Source organism: Musca domestica, unplaced genomic scaffold (assembly GCF_030504385.1).
Source record: "Musca domestica strain aabys unplaced genomic scaffold, Musca_domestica.polishedcontigs.V.1.1 89, whole genome shotgun sequence".
NCBI lineage: Eukaryota > Metazoa > Arthropoda > Insecta > Diptera > Muscidae > Musca > Musca domestica.
The window spans coordinates 1,107,536-1,132,992 of record NW_026712430.1 but is presented as its reverse complement, the minus strand read 5'-3'; the positions used below and the strand labels follow the sequence as shown (position 1 = coordinate 1,132,992).

Genomic DNA, 25,457 nt, shown 5'->3' with positions numbered 1-25,457 from the left:
GCGCTTTATGAGCTTAATGGATATTCAAAATTTCGACCTTTTGTGGGGGAGGTGTGGACCGATGTATTCCACCTTAACACCAGACCTTGCGTTAATAAAATTATTGGTGTGTGTGAAATTTAAAGACTATCGGACTCTTGAATCACATTTTATAAGAGTTTTAATTATTCAAAATGTTAACCCCTTGTGGTGAGGTACTTGATGGAGTGGACCGATTTTGTCCAATTCTGGACCTGACCTAGCACTGACGCAAATATTGGGATTTGGAGCAAAATCGAATCATCGTTTCTCTTTCTGTGCAGAAAATACATTTTTATACCCTCCACCATACTATGAAGGGTATATTAATTTTGTCATTCCGTTTGTAACTCCTCGAAATACTCATGTCAGACCCAACAAAGTATATATATTCTTGATCAGCGTAAAATTCGAAGACGATTTAGCCATGTCCGTCTGTCTGTCTGTGTGTCTGTCTGTCCGTCTGTCTGTTTGTCCGTCTGTCTGTCTGTTGTAATCACGCTATCTTTCGAACAAATTGAGATAGAAGGCTAAAATTTTGCACACATGTATATTTTGCCAGTAGGCAGGTTAAGTTCGTAAATGGGCCATGTAGGTCTAAGTTATCATATAGCCCCCATATAACGGTACCTCCCGATATTCGGTATTTTGATGATTTTAGCGACATTATTCACCGGAATTGTTTCAAATTTGGCATTTGAAGTTCGTAATGGACACTACAGCCTAAGACAGAAAATAATCTGTGTAGGTCCACGTCTTCGTATAGCCCCTATATAACGGTACCCCCCGATATTCGGTATTTTGATGATTTTAGCGACATTATTTAACGGAATCGTTCCAAATTTGGTATTTGAAGTTCGTAATAGATACTGCAGCATAAAACAGAAAATGGGCCATGTAGGTCCACGTCTTCGTATAGCCCACATGTACCCTACCCCCAGATATTCGGTATTTTGATGATTTTAGCGACATTATTTACCGGAATCGTTTCAAATTTCGCATGTGAAGTTCGTAATGGATACTTCAGCCCATGCCAGAAAATTGTCTGTGCAAGTCCACGTCTTCGTATAGCCCCCATATAACGGTACCCCCAATATTCGGTGTTTTGATGATTTTAGCTACATTATAAACAGATTTTTCTTCAAGTTTCGCATTAAAATATTGTAAAAACTTATGACAAAAGTTGCCTATGCAGGTTCACGTCGTCGTATAGGCATTCGGTATTTTTAAGATTTTAACAGAATTTTTAACGGATTTTATTTTTTTTCTTTTTGGAAATTGACAAATTTGTACCAAATGGTGGAGGGTATTAAAAGTTCGGCCCGGCCGAACTTACAGCTTTTTTACTTGTTTTTTTTTTTTTGTAAATTTAACCTTTTGTGGGGGAGGTAACAGAAGGAGTGGACCGATATTGTCCATCTCCGAACTCGATATAAGTTTGACAAAAATATTACGATTTACAAAGTTTGGACCAAATCGGATACTCCCTTCTAGAGTTTTCGTGCGCACCAGCCAGCCAGACGGACCGACGGACATCGCTAGATCGACCCCAAATGTCCTGAATCGGATTTGATCCAAAGAAACCTAGGGTCTAAAACCGTTATTTCGACTAGGCACGTCTTGGCCGTAGCCATATGGCTGAGGATTTGTCACTTTAATTACGTCTCGCAATTAAATGACTTTTTTGTGGCAATTTTTACACCCACCGCCGGTTTTACTAGGTTCTTTTGAAGTTCAACTTTCATTTTCTGAAGATTGGTGACATAAATATTTTTTAAGGAACCGACCTGAGGAGGTGCTGTTTAATATGCATATCTAAATGATAGAAAATAAGTTCTAAACGATGCAATGTAGAGCAATCAACCTCTTTTTCTGAATAAAATTATTTATTTAGTTGTTATTTTTTGGTTCTTTTAAATATATAAGTTTGCATGACATTTTAAATATTTCACTCTAAAGAATTTGCAATTTTTATTCGTTTAATTAAAAACTTAACAAAAAACATGCTTAACAAATACTTCTCTAATGAATAAACCCACGTAAAGAAACAAAATTCTGTAAAAAGAAATCCTTTAACTGAATAACAATCATAACCCACACTAAAACTATTCTATTCTACTCCTTATTTATAAACAAAATCGTATTTCGACATTTCCATATATTTACAGAAATATCATCTTATTGGGTCACAACGCGAGGTGAGTTTCCAAAATGAGAATCTGTTTTTGTTTTTTGTGAAATGAAAGGAATTAAAAAAAATTAATTCAAAACTATTTTCTATGGATAGGATAATATTTTTATATGCAGGTTATATTTTATAATATTCAGTTTTATAATTTAAATTATATTATTGACTATTTTTTAATGGACTCGCAAAAAGGATTGTGTTTTGAGTTTTAATATTTTATATTTTTTTTTTAATTGTCACAGTATTTGTTTTTAAATATATAACACGGTGCTACAAAAAAAAATAGATAACAATAATTAATAAGAGATACACTAAAATAAAAAAACTGATACAAAGGAAATTTTATTTATATATATTTAAAAAAAAATGATTTAATTAAAAACTTACGCAACATGATAATATAATTTAATTAATGATTCAATATCATGAACGAAAGAAGCCATTTCATGCTATGCTACGAAATAACTAACTGACTGACTAGCTGTGAAAAACGAAATACGCTAGAATACTGAAATTTCGGGAGAGGAGGATAGATGTACCAAAGGGTAGAGGTGCCAAATAGATTAAATTTAATGTTACAAGCAGTTCTAAAATGATACCTAATATCTCTTATTGCACTATTTGCTATTATGTAAAATGATAGAGCTAAAAACTTGAAGAATCAAGGTTGGAAAGTAAGCCAGATGAATGAAGGTGCTTATGGAAATGTGTACTAAATATGCGAACTGTACTAAATGATACTAAATTTGGAAGAGTCTGGTTTAGGGTGAACGGAACGGAGCAGGAATTTTGAAATTTTGTATTGGGATCCCTGTTGATGGTAGTTTTCTGATAAAGAGGTGGTTTTGGAAATGTGTACTACAAGTGCACAGGGCAAGATAAAAAAACTGCAACAAAGTCAAACGCCATAATTTTTTATTAATTTTTTTTTTTAATTTTATTGAATGAAAGCAACAACAAATGGAAATAGCATCAAATTTTAGAATAAGTTTAGATTTCTTCGAATTGTTCAACATTGACACGAATTATGGCCTTTAAATCGTCACACGCTGCCCGAATGTTGTTCTGCGGAATTTTGGCCCAATCCCGGCGAAGCGGTTGCTTGAGATGATCGACACTTTGGGTTTTTAGTGCCAAAATTGCTTTCCAAAATACTCCAGACACAATAGTCCAACGGATTGGTATCCGGAGATTTTGGTGGCCATTGTGCGCTGGAAATGAAGCGAGGAACCAAATATTTTAACCATTCTTGGGTGGCGCGTACTGAGTATGATGGTGCTGCGTCCTGTTGGAATGTCCAAGGTCTGCGGCCAAAATGTTTGCGTGCCCAAGGCTTTAATACACCCTCCAGAATATTTTCTTCCGTCCACTTCCTTGACGTCGGGCTACGCTACCAGTATCACGGTAACGAGTGATGGTACGAGACAAAAAAGATTTATTCACATTTAAATGCTGGAGTGCTCTAACGATAACTACTCGTGGATTTCCAGGTGAAGGGATAGAGTTAAAAATTTTATACTGCGATATACTGGTTTCAGAGGGAACTAATATAAGGGAACCATATCCAATTCTGAATAGATTTTCGCTAAATTTGACGGAGATATTTTATACCAAATAATAGTTGCATGATAAAATTCGAGAAGGACTATATTAAAAACCAGTAAAGAAAGTCTTAAAGTCGGGCGGGGCCGACTTTATGATACCCTACACCACTTTGCTAATTAAGTAGAGCTCCACATAACAATTAAAAGTTTATATGGGAGAATTCAATCATACACGCTATGTTTATAATTATAATTTAAAGTTCAAAGGACTAAATATGCCGAAGCATTTGTATCTTTTAAATTCGGAATTGTATTGCCCATTTGGTGCACAATTAATTTAAAATCGGATAAAGATATATGTGGGAGCTATATCCAAATCGGAACCGATCTCGATAAAATTTGGCAAAGATATTTCTGAGCTGTATTTGATATATTTCCCTGAATATCGTTGTTACGGAGTGCATATTACGGCTGTGGGTAACAAATATGACAAATCGGATGAACAGTATATATGGGAGCTATAGCTATATCTGAACCGATCTTCACCAAATTTGACATACTAGCTTCTAGACTCAATTCAGTCGTAAGTGCCAAATTTCATCCATTTCGGGCAAATATTAGATGTTTGGTGCACAATCCAAGGTAAATCGGACGAAGTTTTATATGGGAGCTATATCCAAATCTGAACCGATCTCGATAAAATTTAGCAAATGTATTTCAGAGCTGTATTTGATAAATTTCCCCAAATATTGTTGTTACAGAGTGCATATTATGGCTGCGGAGGACAAAAATAACAAATCGGATGAACAATATATATGGGAGCTATAGCTATATCTGAACCGATTTCGATCAAATTTGGCACACTTATTTTGAGGTCCAATCTGATCGTGCGAACAAAATTTCATACTATTCGGGCTGATATTACACGTTTGGTGCACAATAAAAAGCAAATCGGACAAAGATATATATGGGAGCTATATCTAAATTTTGACCGATTATCTCCAATTTCAATAGGGTTCGTCCTTGGACCAAACAAATGATTTGTGCAAAATTTAATCTGGATAGGGCAATAAATGCGAACTGTACTTTGTTTACAAAAATACATGGACAGACGGACGGTACCAAATATCATTGTTGTTGAATGCATATTACGAATGTGAGGGCTTTAAACACCAAATCTGATGAAACATATATATGGGAGCTATAGCTATATCTGAACCGATTTTCTCCAAATTTGATGAACTTGCTTCCAGACTGAATTCGGTCGGATGTGCCAAAATTCAAGTCATTTGGACTTATATATTTGGTGCACAATTAACCCGAAATCGGTTGAAGATATATATCGGAGCTTTGTCTAAATCTGATCCGATTATCACCAATTTAAATAGGGTTCGCCCTTGGGCCAAATAAATGTTGTTTGCAAAATTTCATCTCAATCCGATAATAAATGCGACCTACCTTTTTATTCACAAGAATACATGGACGGACGGACGGACGGACTGACATGCATAAATCGACTCAGAATGTGATTCTATGCAGATCATCAAAAGGAACTATGGGTCTATCTCGTTTCCTTCTACCTGTTATAAAGACATAATACCCTGACCACCTTGTGGTTTAGGGTATAAATACATACTTAAAATTGGCAGAAGTCGGGTACATTTAGAAAAAATTGTAATTAGCTGGTAGCTGTAACTTACATTTTTATTGTACCATGGTTTATACCAATGATATAAAGGTAGGGCTATGATACCATATGATTTCAATTTTTTTTTTATTTTTTTGGCTTAATATGTCATCTATATTTGTTTATGTATGTGTTTTCTTTTCAATAACAAAAAAAATTGTTCAGAATACATTCAAAATCGGGTGTTTTCAAAATGTTTATTTCAACGCATGCATCGACAAAATCTAGAGTTTTTGTAGCGAAAAAATTCTTTAGAGATATATAGTACATGATTTTGAAAAGAAGTGTTGACCTTTCATTCTGTTATCGCGGTTTTCAATTATTTATTCAAAATAAATGCAACAAGTTGTTTGATTTTTTATTGTTTTGATACTAATTCTGACATTAAAAGCCAAACAGGTAGACCTCTATACTTGCAATTTTTTCAAAGTTGACCTACCTTCTCTTCATTGTACCATGGTTTATACAATGAATGAAATTTTTCATTCTATCAACAAAAATACGTTACTGAGACAATGATATGTTTTGCCTTTATTCTTTGATGGAGGCCGTCTGACTTGGAATACATAAAATCCATAAACTTTTACAAAAAAATATATATAATTATTTCGAAAATCTGTAGCACCGTGTTATATTTATATGTTGATTAAGATACAACTTTTTACATCGAATGATTTAAAATATATATTTTTTCAATTGATTTTGTTTTGTCATGTTGTTTTCGTTTCGAAGGACAAAGAACATAAAACCGAGTGTCATAGTTGTTATTGCAAATGAAATTTTGATAGAAATTAAAAAAAAACACACATTTCCCATTTTGAAGGAAAAAAAAATTGCTAATATTCCCTGTTTTATGTTTGAAATTGTTTGAATATGAATTGTTTCGTTCTCTTTTTTAACAAATTCTAATAAAATACCTAACAATGCATACCTGCATACATACATATATACATCCTAGAAACGAACATTTTTTAACATCAATGATTTCTTTTATTCTCTAAATCCGTTTGTTTTTCTTAAATATATGTTTATGTGCGTGTTTGTGTTCCATGTGTGCTCTCAACCAACAACAAATATATATGAAACAAAAAAAAAACACCCACACACATACACATTTATCCTCCAACATATATATAATAAAAAATGAAAACCAAAATCTTGGATATGGCAGATTTAAAGATTATACTCCTACTACTGGTACTGTTATGATAATGATCCAATTTTGTTCCATTTTTTGCAATCACTTAATATTAGCATATCAACAACCACCCACCCACCAGTACACCCAACAATTTTGAATCAACTTTTTTTGAAATGAATAAATTTTTAGAAACCATTTACGAATTTCGCTTTCTTCCACTTCTTCACACACATTCACTCACCTTTCTCCTTCTTCTTCTACTTCGCCTTTCACCTGCTTGAAAGTAGTTTTGTAAATACAATTCCGTTAAGAAATTGACTTGAAATGTAAATTTTGTAGAAGGTAAGTGAAATACTAATTTTATTCATTTTTAAATCTGCTAATGTTCACAGCTCTACGCTTTTTCTAAATACACCACAGTCAAGTATACATTTATAGGATGCCAAAAAGGATTCAAATATATTTGCAGTTTAAGAGTTGACATTTTAACTCTGTGGCAAGATTTTTTTTCAGATATATCTTATAATTTTAACAAACAAATTCCTGGGGAAAATTATAATTATAATTTTTTTCTAGCCGATAACAATTTTTAAATAGATGAGAAATTTTCTGACACAATTTTTGTATAATTTGCTCTGATAGATCATTTGCAGATGAGAATCTAAGAAATACCGTGTGCAACACAAAACAAGTAAGCAAAGGCTATAGTCGTGCGGTACCGACCGTGGGGTATCACTACACTACATTTTGGAAGATTTAGCTTTTGAAATGATCATCATAGAGCACTGCACTGTTGTTGTGATCCATTTTACAGCTAAATATAATTCAATGGTCATCCAAAATGCTAGACTTCTTCGCTCTCCTTAACTCTCTTCTGATGCAAAATTTCGTGTCGATTTGTTTCAATTGTCTGACCAGGAAAATTTGTCTGTTTTTGATTCATTTCAACCCTAAAAATTTTACGACAATGTCCAAATGCAAGAGGCCTCTCTGTATCTCCAAATACAGGCTTATCCATATGATTTGCTTGTCTACGATATTTGGCTATATTCGTCAACGAAATCAGCATAAACAAGTAAGCAAAGGCTATAGTCGTGCGGGGCCGACCATGTGATACCCTACAACACTACAATATGTTAGAAGTCCCCTTAAGTCCAAATCCATTTTAGAAGATTTCGCTTTTGAATTTATATCACCAAGCACTGCCTAGATATTACCGTTAGCATTTTGACCATGGACATTTGTCCTATATTTACGCACTCCGCCGTGTTATAAGTTTTTATGGTCCATTTTACAGCTAAATATAATCCAATGGTAATCCAAAATGCTAGAATTCTTCCATGTCATTAACTCTCTTCTCAGGCGTGTCGATTGGCTACAATTGTGTGATGGAAAAACATTTATATTTTGGTTAATTTGAACCCCTAAATATTTTGCAATCATCTTCAAAAGCAAGAAGCCCCTCTGTATCTCCAAATTTAGGCTCATCTATACGATTTGCTTATCTACGATATTTGGCTATATTCGTCAACGAAATCAGCATAAAAAACCAAATTTAGGCTCATCTATACGATTTGCTTATCTACGATATTTGGCTATATTCGTCAACGAAATCAGCATAAAAAACCAGAAGTTCGCCTTTTGTGTATTTTTTGCACACAAAATTAGTGGTCCATTGTACCCGCTGTCCTAAACTATAAGTTTATGCGAGATTTCGTGTTATTTGGTTTCTATTTTTGACCTTCATAACGGCTGCAAAATCCGGAACATTGGTGTTGGTCCATTTCAACCCCTGATATATTGCGGACATCTTTGAAAATAATAGGCCTAGACCTTCTTAGCCCAACCCTACCCTTGCGAAAATTTTCGTGAGGATCGGACGATATTTGCAATCCTTATATAATATCCCCAACCTGTGTTGTAAGGTGAAAAAAATATTAGAAAATATTATAAGTCAAATTGAAAAAATCGCATGCGATAAAAAATATGGCATATTTTTCTGCGATTTTTTTAGATTTTATAATTTTATGTAAAGGGGGCATTCTGAATTGACAAAATTTGTCAAAATCGGTCCAGCCATTCTTGAGATATAAGCATTCTAACTAACATCCCCTTCCTTGGTATATACACATTGTATATATATCGCTTTATATATCCGATATATTTACTATCGGCATCTACGTAACGGTCAGAATTGACCTGTTCGTCTGTTTGTGATTTCGCTGGGTTTAAAAATATTCGCGGTTTAATGGAAAAATTAATTTTATTTAACACAAGTGTCATGGCCTTTTCACCCACTAAATATTACCCGATTACCATCAAAATTGGAAGACTTCTGCCCAGCCTTAAGCTCTAGCCACATGCTAACTTCCGCGTCGATTGGTCTATAACTGCGACATGTAGAGCAATTGCAAAATCAGGAAATTTTTCAGTATTTGGTCCATTTCAACCCCTTAATATTATACGATCATCTCCAAAAGAAATAGGGTTCTATTCTGGCTCAAACCCCACCTACATTCTAAATTTCGTGAAGATCGGACCATAATTGCGACCTGTAGAGTGATTGCAAATTAACATGGACAGACGGACAGACGGACGGACGGACATACATAGCTAGATCGACTTAGCTCGGCGAGATAGGAAGATCCATATATACTTTCCTATGTGGGAAACCAATATTTCGAGGTGTTACATAATTTTTGGCCCAATCAAACTTATAATACCCCAAACACATTGTGTTGTAGGGTATAAAAAGCCAGAAGTTTGTGTATGTATTTCGGCTGTAAGTTACTTTCGGTGTTTCGGTTGATTGGAAGTATTTTTTCCCCACAAAAGTTATGGTTCATTTTGCCCACTGTCCTAAACTCTTACTTGATGTGAGATTTCGTGCCCTTTGGTTTCTATTTGTGACATTTATAACGGCTGCAAAAACAGGAATATTTTTAGTTTTTGGTCCATTTAAACCCCTAAATATATTGCGGACATCTTTGAAAACAGTAGGTTTAATCCTATTAACCCTACCCAATAGGCCTAACCGTACTCTTATGAAAAATTTCCTCAGGATCGAACGATAATTGCAATTGAAAAAATAGCATTATTAAAATATGTATATGAACATCATTATTGGCATCTTTTTATGCGATTTTTTTTTTTGGATTTTATTTTTTTATGCCAATTCGGTCCAGCCATTCTTGAGATATAAGCATTCTAGCTGACATCTCTTTTCTTTGCATATACACATTGTATGTATTTCGCCATATATATTTCATATATTTACTTAAGACATCTCATAACGGTCATTGAGCTTTTTGTCTATTTGTGATTTCGCCGGGATTAAAAATATTCGCGGTCTAATAGAAAACTTGAATCTTATTTAAAACAAACTTTATGATCTATTTCACCCACTAAATATTATCCGATAACCATCGAAATGTGAAGGCTTCTATCCAGCCCTAAGATCTAGCCCCGTGCTTACTTCCGCGTCGATTGATCTATAATTACGACCTGTCGAGCAACTGCAAAATTAGAAAGTTTTTTAGTTTTTGGTCCATATCGACCCATAAATATATATATCTCCAAAAGCAATAGGCTTCTATTCTGACCATAACCCCACCTCGGGCCATAATTGCGACCTGTAGCGTGATTACAAATTACATGGACAGACGGACGGATGGGCATACATATCTAGATTGCCTTAGCTCGTCGAGATAGGAAGATCCTTAGATACTTTCCTATATGGGAAACCAATATTCCGAGGTGTTACATAATACAGCTCGGCGAGATAGGAAGATCCATACATACTTTCCTATATGGGAAACCAATATTCCGAGGTGTTACATAATTTGGGTCTTCATATATCAGTACCTCCTTATATTCGGTATTTTTATGATTTCAGCGACATTATAGGGTAAGTGTACCAGTAGTCGGCACTTTTAGGATTTTCGCGTTTTTAATCGCTCACCGTTCTGAGTGGAACATTTCAATTATTACAAAGTAAATTTATTCAGATCGGAAATTTTGTATAGTTTTTGCAATAATAAATGACGTTTTAATAACTTTTTATTAAATTTCATAAATTTGTAGTTATATTAAAACAATGTTTTTTTGCCAGAAGTCGGCACCACTTGCCAATGTCGGTATGGCATGTTCCAACAGTCGGCATACCAATTTTTTGTAAGAATAATAATAATAATAAATAATAATAATAAATTAATTCATTAAAATATAATATTTTTGTTTAGTTAAACTGATTCGACGTCTTTATTGTACTTTTTTAAGAATATGAATTGTTGAGGACCTTCACAGACAAAAAATTAATTTTTATTAGAATAATTCATCTTTTCTTAGCGAAATTGTGCACAAAGATAGCTGACAATATATTTGAAGCAAACAAAATACATTAAGTTATAATAGTTTCATTTATTTGGGCTTAAAAATAAAAAGTGCCGACTACTGGGACATGCCGAACTTAGGCACACTTACCCTACACCGGGATTGTTTCAAATTTCGTATTAAGAGTTCGTATTGCGAACTACAGTCTATGACAGAAAATTATCTATCCAGGTCTCGTATAGGCCCCATATATCAGTACCTCCCTATATTCGATATTTTGACGATTTTAGACACAATTATCACCGATATGCTTTGAAATTTCGTATTTGAAGTTCCTAATAGGTACTTCTGTGACAAAAAATTGTCTATGCAGGTCCAGGTCTTCATGTTCGGTATTTTTAAGATTTTAACTACATTATTTAGCGGGTTTTTTCAAGTTTCGTATTTGAATATTGTAATGACTTATGACAAAAGCTGCCTATGCAGTTTCACGTCTTCATATAGACCCCAATATAACGGCTATAATCGGTATTTTTAAGATTTTAACCGAATTTTGAACAGTTTTTTTTTTTTTTTGAAAATTTACGCCCCAGCCGGAATTACTGCTTTTTACTACTTTATTTTCCGCTGACTAAGTAGCTGGCACTTACTAGTCGATTGAAAAAAAAAATTCTACTGCAAATTTATGAATCCTTAGAATATTAAATATTTATAATAGCTAACACAACACTTTGCACAATCTCTTCAAAACGACTATAAAAAAAAAAACTAACACAACTTATTTTGTCTTTTAACAATTTGACAAAATCACTATAACTACTAATGACACTCTAATTTCTGTTGGAAACTTCTTTAATATTTAATTTTCATTAAAATTCTGTTTCAGTTACCGGTTCGATTAAGTTTTTCTTCTTTGGTTTTTTTTTTTCAGTAGACAATTTATGATGTAGTCATAGAAAATGTTATAACCAAAAGCTGAAACAAAAAAATCATCTTTTTAACACTAATCTTTAACTGTGGCTTCTAAATCTCCTCTTCTATTTCACTTTTCCTCGTAAAAACCAACAAAAAAAAAAAAAAACAATAACCAAATCAATTGGATTTCTTTAATGCTTAAATATCACCAAACATTTCCTACAAACTAACAAACAAATCAGTCGTCCTGCCTTTTGCAGGCGTGACGTTGTGGTGGCGTCACCGCCCACCAGATAGACAGCCAGGTATTGAAAATGATGAACGTAACAAAAAAAAAATACAATAAAAACGAAAACGAACAAAACAACTATCACAAATTTTAAAACTCAAAATCACAAATGCAAATTACAAGTCAATGCAACAAAAGAATGCCAATTTTTTGCTCAAAAAATGTATAGTTTTAAAAAAAGTATAAACAAGTAAGCAAAGGCTACAGTCGAGCGGGGCCGACCGTTGAATACCCTACAACAATATAATAAACCAGTTTATATAGGCGAGATACTCCACAAGATATTGTGACAAATAATAAAAGAAAGCCATCAGGTTTCGTTCTCTAATTTTCGAATAATAGCAACTTTAACTAATTTGCTCATTTCCAATTTTTTGGTAGATGTTGCACGTAAATGGTCTTCCTAGATCTGGAACCAATATTTCCCAAAGACCTATAATCTCTCAGAAGTGGCAAAAGCTTAATATTTATTATTGGTTTTTGATTGAAACGCATCTATATGAGATACAGACATTTGACAATATTCTTCAACGAAATAGTCAGAAGTGCGTCTTTCCTATATTTGTGAATTCTCCAAAAAGTCACTGGAATGGACATTTTCGTATTTTGTCTACAAAAGTTGGCAAACTATTTCACATATTGAATATTTTTGGATGGCCATCCAAAACTGCTTGGCTTTTGTAATGTCCGGTAACCCCCATTCAAATGTGCGTGAGAATCGGGCGATAATTACGACCTGCAGACAATTTTGCAGTTTTTTGGTCCATTTCAACCCCTAAATATATGGCGATCATCTTCAAAAAGAGTAGCGTTCTATTCTGACCCTCATCTTATCCCCATGCAAAATTTCGTAAGGATCGGGCCATAAATGCGATCTGTATATGATATCCTGATATCCCAACTACTTAGTTTTGTTAGCTGTAGAAATATTACCAAATGTTTAATTCAAAATGAAAATATGCCAAAAATATGACAAAATTGAAAAAATATGAGAAATTTTTACAAAATCAATTTTTTCATCTTTAGAGAGATATTTTTATGAGATTTTTTTAGACGTTTTTTCTTTCCTGCCAAGAGGCCATTCTGAATTAATGAGAACTGTGGAAATCAGTTCAGCCGTTCTCGACATATAAGAGATTTTTCAAGCATATCTTCTTTGATAATCGTTTATATCGCACATATTTTGCTATATATCCGTTTTGTTGGATGTTAACATCAATGTAAAGATCAGAAGTAACCTTGTCATGGCTTTGTGATTTCGCCGGGATTTAAAATATTCGCGGTTTAATGAAAAATTTTGAATTTTTTCAACACAAAAGATATGGTCTATTTTACCCGCTAAATATTATCCGATGACCACCCAAATTGGTAGGCTTCTTCCCCGCCCTAAACTCTAGCTACATGCGAAATTCCGCGTCGATTGGTCTATAACTGCGACCTGTAAAGCTACTGCAAAATCCGATATTTTTTCAGTATTTGGTCCATTTCAACCCCTAAACATTTGGCGATCATCTCCAAAAGAAATAGGGTTCTATTCTGACCCCAGACCCACCTCCATTCTAAATTTCGTGAAGATCGGGCCATAATTGCGACCTGTAGAGTGATTACAAATTAACATGGACAGACGGACAGACGGACAGACGGACAGACGGACGGACGGACATACATAGCTAGATCGACTCAGCTCGGCGAGCTAGGAAGATCCATATATACTTTCCTATGTGGGAAACCAATATTTCGAGGTGTTACATAATTTTTGGGCCAATCAAACTTATAATACCCCCAACACATAGTGTTGTAGGGTATAAAAACAAATGAAAAAAAAAAACGATTTTTTTAAAAAATAATTATTAGAATATGGACTATATGTGGGTAAACAAAATAATGGAAATGGTAAGTACAAAATTCATTAAAAAAATACCAAAAACACGCATCAAGAAAACACTTTTTTTTCGTTCAGATAGTCAGGGTTCTTTTTAAGTTAGGGAATTCTATATTATTTCTCAAATTATTTTAATTGTAAAAACTTATAAATTTTTGATATTCTTTTCTGTATATTATTGCAATATAATTTTTTCCAGATCCCAACAGATTTATGCAAAACAAAAATATTATGCCGTTAATGTTCATGCTTATGCTTAAAAAAATAAAAAAATAAAGTGATTTTAAACTTGAAAAAATAATAATAAAATAATAAAATTAAAAAATATATATGTATATTTAAGCAGACATGACTTGTTTTACATAAACAATTATTTTTGTCAAGCCAAGCCTTTAAGTTGAAGGGTGAGCTTTACCAATGTAAATCTACTTTATAAGCTATAATTTTTAAATAGAAATTTCCATAAATTATTTAAATCTTTCAAATAACGAACGGCTTGTGTAAATATTATTTAAGAAAAAGCTTTAGCAACCGAATTTAAACCATGTATAGCTTTTAGAAGAATACTACTCTGTGGGAAAAAAAGTTAGAAATATAATTTGGAGGTCACAAGTGCTTTGTTGAACTTTGTCTCAATTTTCCATAATTTTCACGGATCCTAGAATTCATTTTGAAAAAAAAAAACATAACACTCTAGACATATTAGTAGATTTGAGATCCTTCGTTGTTGTCTAAAATTGAAATTTCATCAATAGAATTAATTCATTTCTACATGTTAATTGAAAACCAGTAAGAAAAGGTCAAACCCCTACACCACTATGCGTGTTTAGTAGAGCTCTCGTAACAAAAAAAGTTTATATTGAGAAAAAATGTGGGCTGAATTCCGTCGGAAGTGCCAGAATGCAGTCAATTGTGGCTGACAGTAGCCAATAAACCTAAAATCGGTTGAAAATATACATAGGAGCTATATCTAAATTTGAAACCAATTTTTGGTCACCCTATGAATTCAGTTAGAATTATCAAGATTTGGTTCAATTGGACAATAAACCATATGTCGTATAAATATATATATATATATATATATGGGAGCTATATCCAAATCCGATCCGATGTCGATACAATTAAGGAACTTTAATACCAAATCGAATGAAACATACATATGGGAGCTATAGCTATGTCTGAACCGATGTTTACCAACAATTGAAGCAATTGCTTTTAGGCTGAATTCCGTCGGAAGTGCCAAAATTCAGTCCATTTAGGCTGATATTAGACACTTAGTGCACTTAAGCATTTGGAGCCATATCCAAATCTGAACCGATCTTGAAAAAATCTTTAACACTCGTACAAGAGATTAATGTTGTGAAGAGCATATGCGCATGTGAGGGACATTAACACCAATAATAATAATAATAATTTTCACATTTTTTGTTTTTTAATTTTATTGAATGAAAGCAAAAAATGTCGGAAATAGCATCAAATTTTAGAATAAGTTTAGATTTGTTCGAATTGGTCACCTTTGGCACGAATTATAGCCTTCGAAAAGCGGAATGAAACCGTCACACGCAGCCCGAATGTTGTTCTGCGGTATTTTGGCCCATTCCTGGCGAAGCGCTTGCTTGAGGTGATCAACACTTTGGTATTTTTTAATGCCAACCTTGCTTTCCAAAATACTCCAGACACAATAGTCCAACAGATTGGTATCCGGAGATTTTGGTGGCCATTGTGCGCTGAAAATGAAGCTAGGAACCACCATTCTTGGGTGGCGCGTGCCGAGTGCGAGCGAAGAGCGACAATCGGCTGTTATGGCGGCCCACACCATCACCATGTCCGGCGCTTGAGTTCTGGTGGGCAACAGAAAGTCCACATTCTCAGCAAGTAAACAGGATGTAAACAGCTCTCTGAGGAGTGGCTTAGAAATGACAGCAGTCTGAAGTTGGTTGGAGTTTTTTCATCTCACCCTGTATATGGGAGCTAAATCCAAATCTTATCCGATGTCGATAAAATTTGACAGATGTATTTCTGGTACCAAATATCATTCGTGTGGAGTGCATATTACGAATCTGGGGGACTTAAACACCAAATCCTATGAAACACATATATTGGAGCTATAGATTTATCTAAACCGGTTTTCCTCGAATTTGAATTAATTGCTTCTACACTAAATTCGGTCGGATGTGCCAAAATTCAAGTTATTTGCACTGATATTGGCCGTCTGGTGCACAATTAACCCGAAATCGTTTGAAGATATTTATGGGAGCTATATCTAAATTTGAACCGATTCTTAACCGATTTTTGGTCACCCTAATAAGCACAAAAAAGGAACTACATCTTGATCAATCTGTGGAAGGACACGAGGTTCATGATGGGGACTAAATCCGAAAAAGACTCACTGGCTGTACAGAAGCGTACTCTGGAGAGCAATGGATAAAATGTGTAATATTTTTTTGCAGAAAGTCCAATAATGTGTAGCTTAGGCATCAGGGGGGCCAATGAGGACTACCCCAATAAGGACATTCCTTATAAAAATTTAATATAAATTCACATTAGGAATGAGGCAGCCATCGAAATACATGGTTAAAAGCGATGGAAGAGTAGAACAACGAAGGTCACAGCACTTACCATCCAACAGTTATACAGGCCACAATGGGAGAATCAAGAAAAATTAGAGAAGGGGCCAGACCTTTTTATAAGGGATCTGGGGACGGTAATCTCTCTCCGCCTACTGAACTAAACTAGGGATTTCCGGGCGGAAATTCATGCAATTTTTATATAAGCTTAATAGAAATGCACTTAAGGGATGAGGCACCCATCGCAGATATAAGGTTGAAAGCGATCGAAGAGTGGAACAATAATAGTCATACCACATACCATCCAACTTTTGGATACAGGACACAATGGGAGAATCAACAGACATTTTTGACAGAATACCAAAAGAGAAATTAGTTGCACAGTGCCGATGGTTCAAAGTTAGGTTAGAGAAGGGGGCCAGACCTATTTATAGGGGATCTGAGGACGGCAATCTGTCATCAGAACAATAACAGGCAATACAGTTAAGTCAAGAACTGTATTGAACAAAATGAAAAAAAATGCCCGAGGTTTAAGAGTCATTTGAGTGAAAAATGCGAACACACGCCAATGAAATAATGCCACTGTCACAGTTCTACCAGCAGAACTCACATCATTCCGAAGTTCAGGCTTGCCCCTCCTTTCAACCTAACCTAAACTAATCACAGACACATAATATACCTTATTTTCTATTCACAAATTCAACAGAGAACATTGCCTTCAATCTTAGTGAGCCTATATCTCAGTTATAGAGATAACTGAGCATATCGATAATTCTGTGTGTGTCATAAATTTTCTCAATCTTCAATCCCTCTCAAGAGTATGTAAAATATTTTGAACATTGTTTTTGTTGACATTACTGAGAAACATTAAAATATGTATAAACAAGTAAGCAAAGGCTACAGTCGAGCGGGGCCGACCGTTGAATACCCTACAACACTATAATAAACGATACAGTTTATATAGGCGAGATACTCGAAAGAATTCCACAAGATATTGTGACAAATAATAAAAGAAAATCTGATGGTTTCGTTCTCTAATTTTCGAATAATAGCAACTTTAACTAAGTTGCTCATTTCCAATTTATTGGAAGATGTTGCACGTAAATGGTCTTCCTAGATCTGAAACCAATATTTCCCAAAGACCTATAATCTCTCAGAAGTGGCAAAAGATTTGACTGAAACGCATCTATATGAGATACAGACATTTGACTATATTCTTCAACGAAATCAGCGTTAACGAAATAGTCAGAAGTGTGTCTTTCCTGTATTTGTGAATTCTCCAAAAAGTCACTAGAATGGACCTTTTCGTATTATGTCTACAAAAGTTGGCAAACTTTCATTTCACACATTGAATATTTTTGGATGGCCATCCAAAACTGCTTGGCTTTTTGCAATGTCCGGTAATCCCCATTCAAATGTGCGTGAGGATCGGGCAATAATTACGACCTGCTAACAATTTTGTCCATTTCAACCCCTAAATATATGGCGATCATCTCCAAAAAGAGTAGGCTTCTATTCTGACCCTCATCTGATCCCCATGCAAAATTTCGTTAGGATCGGGCCATAAATGCGATCTGTATATGATATCCTGATATCCTAACTACTTAGTTTTGTTAGCTGTAGAAATATTACCAAATGTTTAATTCAAAATGAAAATATGCCAAAAATATGACAAAATTGAAATAATATGAGAAAATGTTACAAAACCAATATTTTCATCTTTAGAGAGATATTTTTATGCGATTTTTTAGACGTTGTTTCTTTCCTGCCAAGAGGCCATTCTGAATTAATGAGAACTGTCGAAATCAGTTCAGCCGTTCTCGACATATAAGAGTTCTTTCAAGCATATCTTCTTTCACAAACATATATATCGCACATATTTTGCTATATATCCGTTTTGTTGGATGTTAACATCAATGTAAAGATCAGGAGTAACCTTGTCATCGCTTTGTGATTTCGCCGGGATTTAAAATATTCGCGGTTTAATGAAAAATTTTGAATTTTTTCAACACAAAAGATAGGGTCTATTTTACCCGCTAAATATTATCCGATGACCACCCAAATTGGTAGGCTTCTTCCCCGCACTAAACTCTAGCTACAAGCGAAGGTCCGCGTCGTTTGTTCTATAATTGCGACCTGTATAGCTACTGCAAAATCCGACATTTTTTCAGTTTTTGGTCCATTTCGACACCTAAATATTATGCGATTATCTCCAAAAGAAATAGGGTTCTATTCTGACCCTAGCCCCACCTCCATTCTAAATTTCGTGAAGATCGGGCCATAATTGCGACCTGTAGAGTGATTACAAATTAACATGGACAGACGGACAGACGGACGGACGGACATACATAGCTAGATCGACTCAACTCGGCGAGATAGGAAGATCCATATATACTTTCCTATGTGGGAAATCAATATTTCGAGGTGTTACATAATTTTTGGCCCAATCAAACTTATAATACCCCCAACACATAGTGTTGTAGGGTATAAAAATATATGCTACTGATATTGAAAATCTTCGTTCGTTTTTATTACAACATTGGATCACTATTAAGCCTTAGTCTATTAAGAAGTATTTAAGGGTCTATAAAAACTCTTAAGTATATATTAGTTTTAATTAAAATCAAAAAAGTTCAACCAAGCTCTTTACAATGTCCCACGTCTAACCTACAGAGTAGTGTAAATTTTCCAAAATGTTTATTATCTCTTGAACCTTCCCTTCTCTGAAAATTAACAACAGCAAATGTATCTCTCGAATGATATTAGTAAATGTGTAAGCTATTTTTGTATTATTCGTAGCTCTCTTTACGCCTCTCTCTTTCTCTATTTATTACTCTTTGTACCTGTCAACTAGACTGTTGTAACGTTATAACGTTGTGGCGCTTTTTATTATAACTATTGCTAATGCTGCTTCCTTTCCAGTTACCAACTAATGTGAACTGACACCTAAGTACATATCTCTAATGCCTTGATGCCAGAAGCTTACCTTTATTGCAAATCTTAGTTAAAAGTCAATTGTTTATTCAGCTTTTTTGGCACTCAACTGTATTTATATAAGCTACTCTCTTTCTCTAACATATGATTTTCTGCTCCCAAAAAGTAATTGAACACGCGCTTTCAATAGATCACTGCTTTAAACAAGAATTTAATTTTTTAGATTTACTTCCTTCAAACTTGATTTAATTTGATACTCTTCATTCACCTATTCTAACAACTTTTGTATTATATTTATTTTTATCAGTAAAAAAAAAAAAAATATCAGTAAAAAATTCTGCAAATGTATGAGAATAGAAATCAAATGCAAACAAACTATTTAGTAAAATGAATTAAGCAAAATGTTGAAATAAGTTGTGAATTAAAGGGAACATAAATCGAGACAAATTTGAATTTGCACATAATACCTTTATCATGCGACGGATGCCCGTGGGCACATGGAGATTGTAAATAACGCATAAGCTCCCAGGGGCTCCCTATGAATGCAATTATCTCCTGTAAGTGTCCGTGTTGAAAACCAATCTATATGATATTTCATGTTACCAATGAAAAGCAAAATATCCTTAAAAATCATAAAATAGGGTCCAATGCTGTGCTATATATCATGGTTACAAATTTCTTTCTTATAAGCAAATTTGATTTGAAAAATTTTGTCGTTTGACGACACTATTGTCAAAAAATTTAGGGTTTTCGGAGATTTTTCCAAAGTTTTAAAACGTTTCAATTCAACAGTCAAAAATGTAAACAAATAATTTCTATATAAAATACAGAAATTTATACCGCAATTTTTATAAAAAGTATTATACCTAGATATACAGGGTGAGATAAAAAAAACTGCAACAAAGTCAAACGCCATCATTTTTACTTTTTTTAATTTTTTATTTGAATGTAAGCAAACAATGTCGGATATAGCATCAAATTTTAGAATAAGTTTAGATTTGTTCGAATTGGTCCCCATTGGCACGAATTATGACCTTCAAACGGCCAATTAAAACGTCACACGCTGTCCGAATGTTGCTCTGCGATATTTTGGCCCGATCGACACTTTGGTATTTTTTATTGTCAACCTTGCTTTCCAAAATACTCCAGACACAATAGTCCAATGGACGCTGTACGCTTCTCCGGATACCGGAGATTTTTGTGGTCATTGTATGCTGGAAATGAAGCGAGGAACCTCATTATCTAACCATTCTTGGGTGGCGCGTTCTGAGTGCGATGGTCCTGAGTCCTGTTGGAATGTCCAAGATCTGCGGCAAAAATATTTGCGTGCCCAAGGCTTTAATACACCATACAGAATATTTTCGCGATAATATTCGGCATTTATTCTGATGGTCGATTAATATGAGCGGAGGGCGACAATCGGCTGTTATGGCGGCCCACACCATCACCATGGACGGCGCTTGAGTTCTGGTGGCCAAACGAAGATGAACATTTTCAGCTGACCTCTTTGGCAAGTAAACGCGATCAGTTTGTTTGTTTACAAACTCCTGGACAACGAATGTTTTCTCATCGGAGAAAACCAAATTCAGCAGTTCACCACTTTCGGCCAAGCAACTCTTTAGCTCTTTTGAGTCTATTTTCTTTCCGTTGCGGCCAAGCTAAGCAACTCTTTAGCTCCTTTGAGTCTATTTTCTTTCCGTTGCGGTGTAAGTTCTTGCACTTTTTGGAATTTCAATGGCTTTACCCCGAGCTTATTTTTCAATATTTGACGAATGGAATATTGAGATATGTTCAGCTCACAAGCCATTTTTCGGCCACAAGTCGCTTCTTTACTTTTCGAACCATTTCGGCTAATGTTGCTGTTTTCTTCCGTCCACTTCCTTGACGCCAGGCTACGCTAACGAGCGATGGTACGAGACACAAATGATTTATTCAAATTCTCACCAAAATGCTTTTGTACGCTTCTAAATACTATAATGAGCTGTCACTGGAATAATGTTAATGAATAATGTGGCTTAGAAATTACAGCAGTCTGAAATTCGTTGCAGTTGTTTCATCTCACCCTGTATACTTTTATACATCGCAATAGAAGAGAGAATTTCAACAAAATGTGAAGAGAGGATAACATTTACCACCGCCTCGTTAGTTAAATGTTGCAAAAATGTTGCATTTTCCAAAAATTTAAAAATTATTGTAACTTCCCCGCCCTATTCTACCTACCCTCCGATATTAACTTTCAAAACGCTTTTATAAGTGTCTCATAAAGGAACCCATTTGCGTTTGACAACAAATCCTTAAAATAACACAACAGCTTATTTCAACATGCTTAATTTCATATTATTATATATTTCTAGGGCTCTAACATCTTATTGCAATTATTTAGAGTACTAACTTTTGTAAATTACAATAACTACAAGATTTACTAATACTTGCTTTTTTTCTCAATTTATATTTCCCAAAACTGTCAAAAAAAAAAATATGTAAAACCATCAAATATAGATGGGGTCGAGGTCCTCGCCACGGTTCGTTAGCCGGTCATCATCCCACCATTATCGATTATCGGACGGGATACATAAGGTCCCATCTTCGGTCACCCTCTGGCCGTGTGAGATGACTGATTTGTCGCCAACTGGGTTTCTACAACAGCAACAAAGCAATCATAATACAACAGGTACAACAACTACAACCGCCAGCAGTAGTAGCCGACATCAGCAGCAGCAACAACACCACCTCCATCATCATCATCATCATGGTGGTCATGTCCCACACGGACATGGTCATTTGTATTCAAGCCTATCGCTTTCATCTTCCGGCGGTGGTGGTGGCATTGGTATTCCCGGTATTGTGGGATCAACTTCAGCTGGTATTGGAGGCAGTAGTGGCGGATCTGTGCACCATGCTACAAACAGTCATAGCAGCAGCATACGTGCTCCTCCAGTTGGCAGTGGTGGTGGCCGTTTATTTTCATATTTTGGCAATGATCACGAACATGAACGTAAAAAATCTGAAACATCATTTTTCAATTTGGGTTTTCGTCGTAAATCTACAGTGGTTTATTATGCGGCCACCGACTAATCCCGCAGATGGTGAGGCAACGGCAATGGCAGCGCGGACAACTGCAATGCTCATTAAGTCCCTGATTGGCTTTATAACCATTTAATATGGCGTCGGCGGCAGGGACAATAAATTGTATCGTAATTTAAGTAAAAAAGTATTTAAATAAGCACACACACACACACAACCATACAAATCCAGGCAATTATTATCAAATTAAAAAAAATAAATACAAAAACATTCGAAGTTAGTAAAGTTGTGGGTGAAAATTTAAACAATGTTTTAAAAAATATTCGTCTTTAAAAGAATCAATGTTTATTATTAAGAATATTAAAACTGATTTAAATAATAGAGAAAACCAAAGAATACTAAAATGATTTCACACATACAATGAAACCAACAAATATTAAAATAAAATATAAGCAAAGTTTCTCATTTTTCTTATATTAAAAAAATTGAAAAAAAAAACATCACCGGGAATACTCTTTTAATTTTTGTATAAAAGATACAATGGACAACAGTGAACCCATATAAATTTTGAAAAGTTCAAAACGTAGTTATGTACCCATTCATTTAGGCCGAAATCTTTTATCCACAAATATTGTGAAAAGACGAAGACATTATTTTCAAAAGCTCTCTGAGGTTCGAAGAAATCAGATTGGGTTTGGGTTTATATATAAATCAAATTTGTCTATAAAAAGTAAAATTAGGAAATTAAAATATTTGAAAATATGCCAGAAGGCATGTTATGGCTCCCAGCCATCTTGAAGACCAAAACGATTTTATCACACCTCAAAATATACATTTTAGTCCCCACAAAGTATATATATTCTTGATCAGCATAAAACTCTATGTCGATTTAGCGATGTCTGTCCGTCTGTGAAAATCACTCTAGCTTCTGAACGCAATAAAGTAGGTTGATAAAATTTTACTCAAATGTAAATTATGTCTGCAGGACTTTTGGTATCGAAAATGGACCATGTAGGTCCATGTTTTGATGTAGCCCCCATATAACGGTACCTTCCTTTTTTCGGTATTTTGATTATTTTATTCACCAGAATTGTTTCGAATTTGGTATTTTAAGTTCGTAATGGATACTACAGCCTAAGACAGAAAATTGTTCGTGCAGGTCCACGCCTTCTTATAGCCGCCATGTAACGGTACCTCCCGATATTTGGTATTTTGATGATTTTAGCGACATTATTCACCGGAACTGTTTCAAATTTGGTACTAGAAGATCGTAATGGGTACTACAGCCTAAGACAGAAAATTGTGTAGGTCCTCGTTTTGATATACCCCCCATATAACGGTATCTCCCGATATTCGGTTTTTTGATGATTTAAGCGACATTATTCATCGGAATTGTTTCAAATTTGGTATTTGAAGTTCGTAATAGATACTACAGCCTATGACAGAAAATTGTCTGTGCAGGTCGCCGCCTTCGTATAACCCTCATATAACGGCACCTTCCTATATTTGATATTTTGATGATTTTAGCTACATTATTCACCGAATTTTTTTTTTCAAGTTTTGCATTTGAATTTTGCAATGACTTATGACAAAAATTGCCTGTACAGGCCCACGTCGTCGCATAGACCCTAATATAATGGCTACATTCAGTATTTTTAAGATTTTAACAGAATTTTTAAAGGATTTTATTTTTTGAAAAATTCCAAATACGCTCCAAATCGTGGAGAGTTTTTTACTTGTTTAATCATATCCAGTTTCCATTCTAAGACAAAATCTCCCATAATACTTCATTAATTGCGAATGCTTCCAAAGGAAGAAATATTCTATTTCAAATTTCATTGTTAAACTTGGAATAAAAGAAATTTCATACCTCATATGTACCGTGAAAAAATATCCTCAATTGTGGTTCATGAAAAACATTTTTATATTTTCATTATAGTTATTACGTGGATTTTGGCCATATTTTTCAATCGATCGACTTCTTCGTTCACTATGCATGGGATTTATGATTATAAGGCTTTATTTAAAATAATTCTATAACTTTCATTTTAAAAAAAATAAAAGAAAATTATATTATGCATTTAATGAAAAAAAAACGTTGGTAATCAAAGAGGTCAATATTAAATAAAAAACCCACAAAACACTGTAATTTATCTCAAATGAACAAAAAACCAAAATTTATTGAAAATTTAAAGTTTCAATTGTTAACACACAATTTTATTGTTACATTTTTTTAAATTAATTTTCATAAGCAAGGAAATTATATTAAATGTTAGACAATTATTAATATTCACAAATACCAATAACTGTTAATTTGTAAAATGCAATTGTAATATTTTATAAAAGAAAAAAAAACAAAATTAATACATGTTACTACTATCTAAAACTATAAATAAATTTTAGAATGAAAACAACAACAACAAGGACGTAAAGAGAACAACAACAACCATTAATAACTGATTTGTGATAATTTGGAATTATTATTCGTTTATTTTTAAAATTTAAACACAAATGTTAATTGTTATTTTTTAGTAATAATTGTAATGATAATTAACGTAAGAATGAATTGTTTTAATTATTTATGAATTAAGATCTGCAAAAGTAATTGAATTCGAACTAAGAAAAAAAATTAAATTTTAAGGAATACCCATTACTCAAATTATGACTACTCATGAAAATAATAATAATAATAAAAAATAAAAAAAACAAAAAATAAGAAATCGAATAAATTGAAACTATAGTCAATCTTATTACAGATATGAAATGAACTATGAAATAGTGTTTTATTAACAACTCGAAATATTGGTCCCCGACATAGGAAACTATAAATGGATCTTCCCAAAAATAATTTTTGCCAGCCATCGGAGTCTATAATCAGAGGCCCGTTTAGATTTAATTTTGTAGCAATGGATTCCCAATCTGATTTAAAATTAGCT

The 25,457-nt window shown here is 34.0% G+C and overlaps 1 protein-coding gene across 5 annotated transcripts in view; it reads left to right on the top strand.

Moving 5' to 3' along the window:
• The window catches only part of LOC131806782 (solute carrier family 35 member F3-like), a 97,757-nt gene extending 72,541 nt beyond the window's left edge, over nucleotides 1-25,216 (top strand). The window contains exons 8-10 of one of the 5 annotated variants that reach the window (XM_059131446.1): nucleotides 2,187-2,216; nucleotides 12,068-12,130; nucleotides 21,997-22,086. In XM_059131446.1, the coding sequence (XP_058987429.1) occupies nucleotides 2,187-2,216; nucleotides 12,068-12,122 (85 nt within the window). In that variant the 3' untranslated portion in view covers nucleotides 12,123-12,130; nucleotides 21,997-22,086. Of the gene's footprint in view, nucleotides 1-2,186; nucleotides 2,217-12,067; nucleotides 12,131-14,195; nucleotides 14,274-21,996 lie in introns of those variants that run through there. The other 4 variants (XM_059131447.1, XM_059131444.1, XM_059131445.1 and 1 more) reach the window with 4 other exon arrangements.
• Nucleotides 25,217-25,457: the final 241 nt, after the last annotated feature.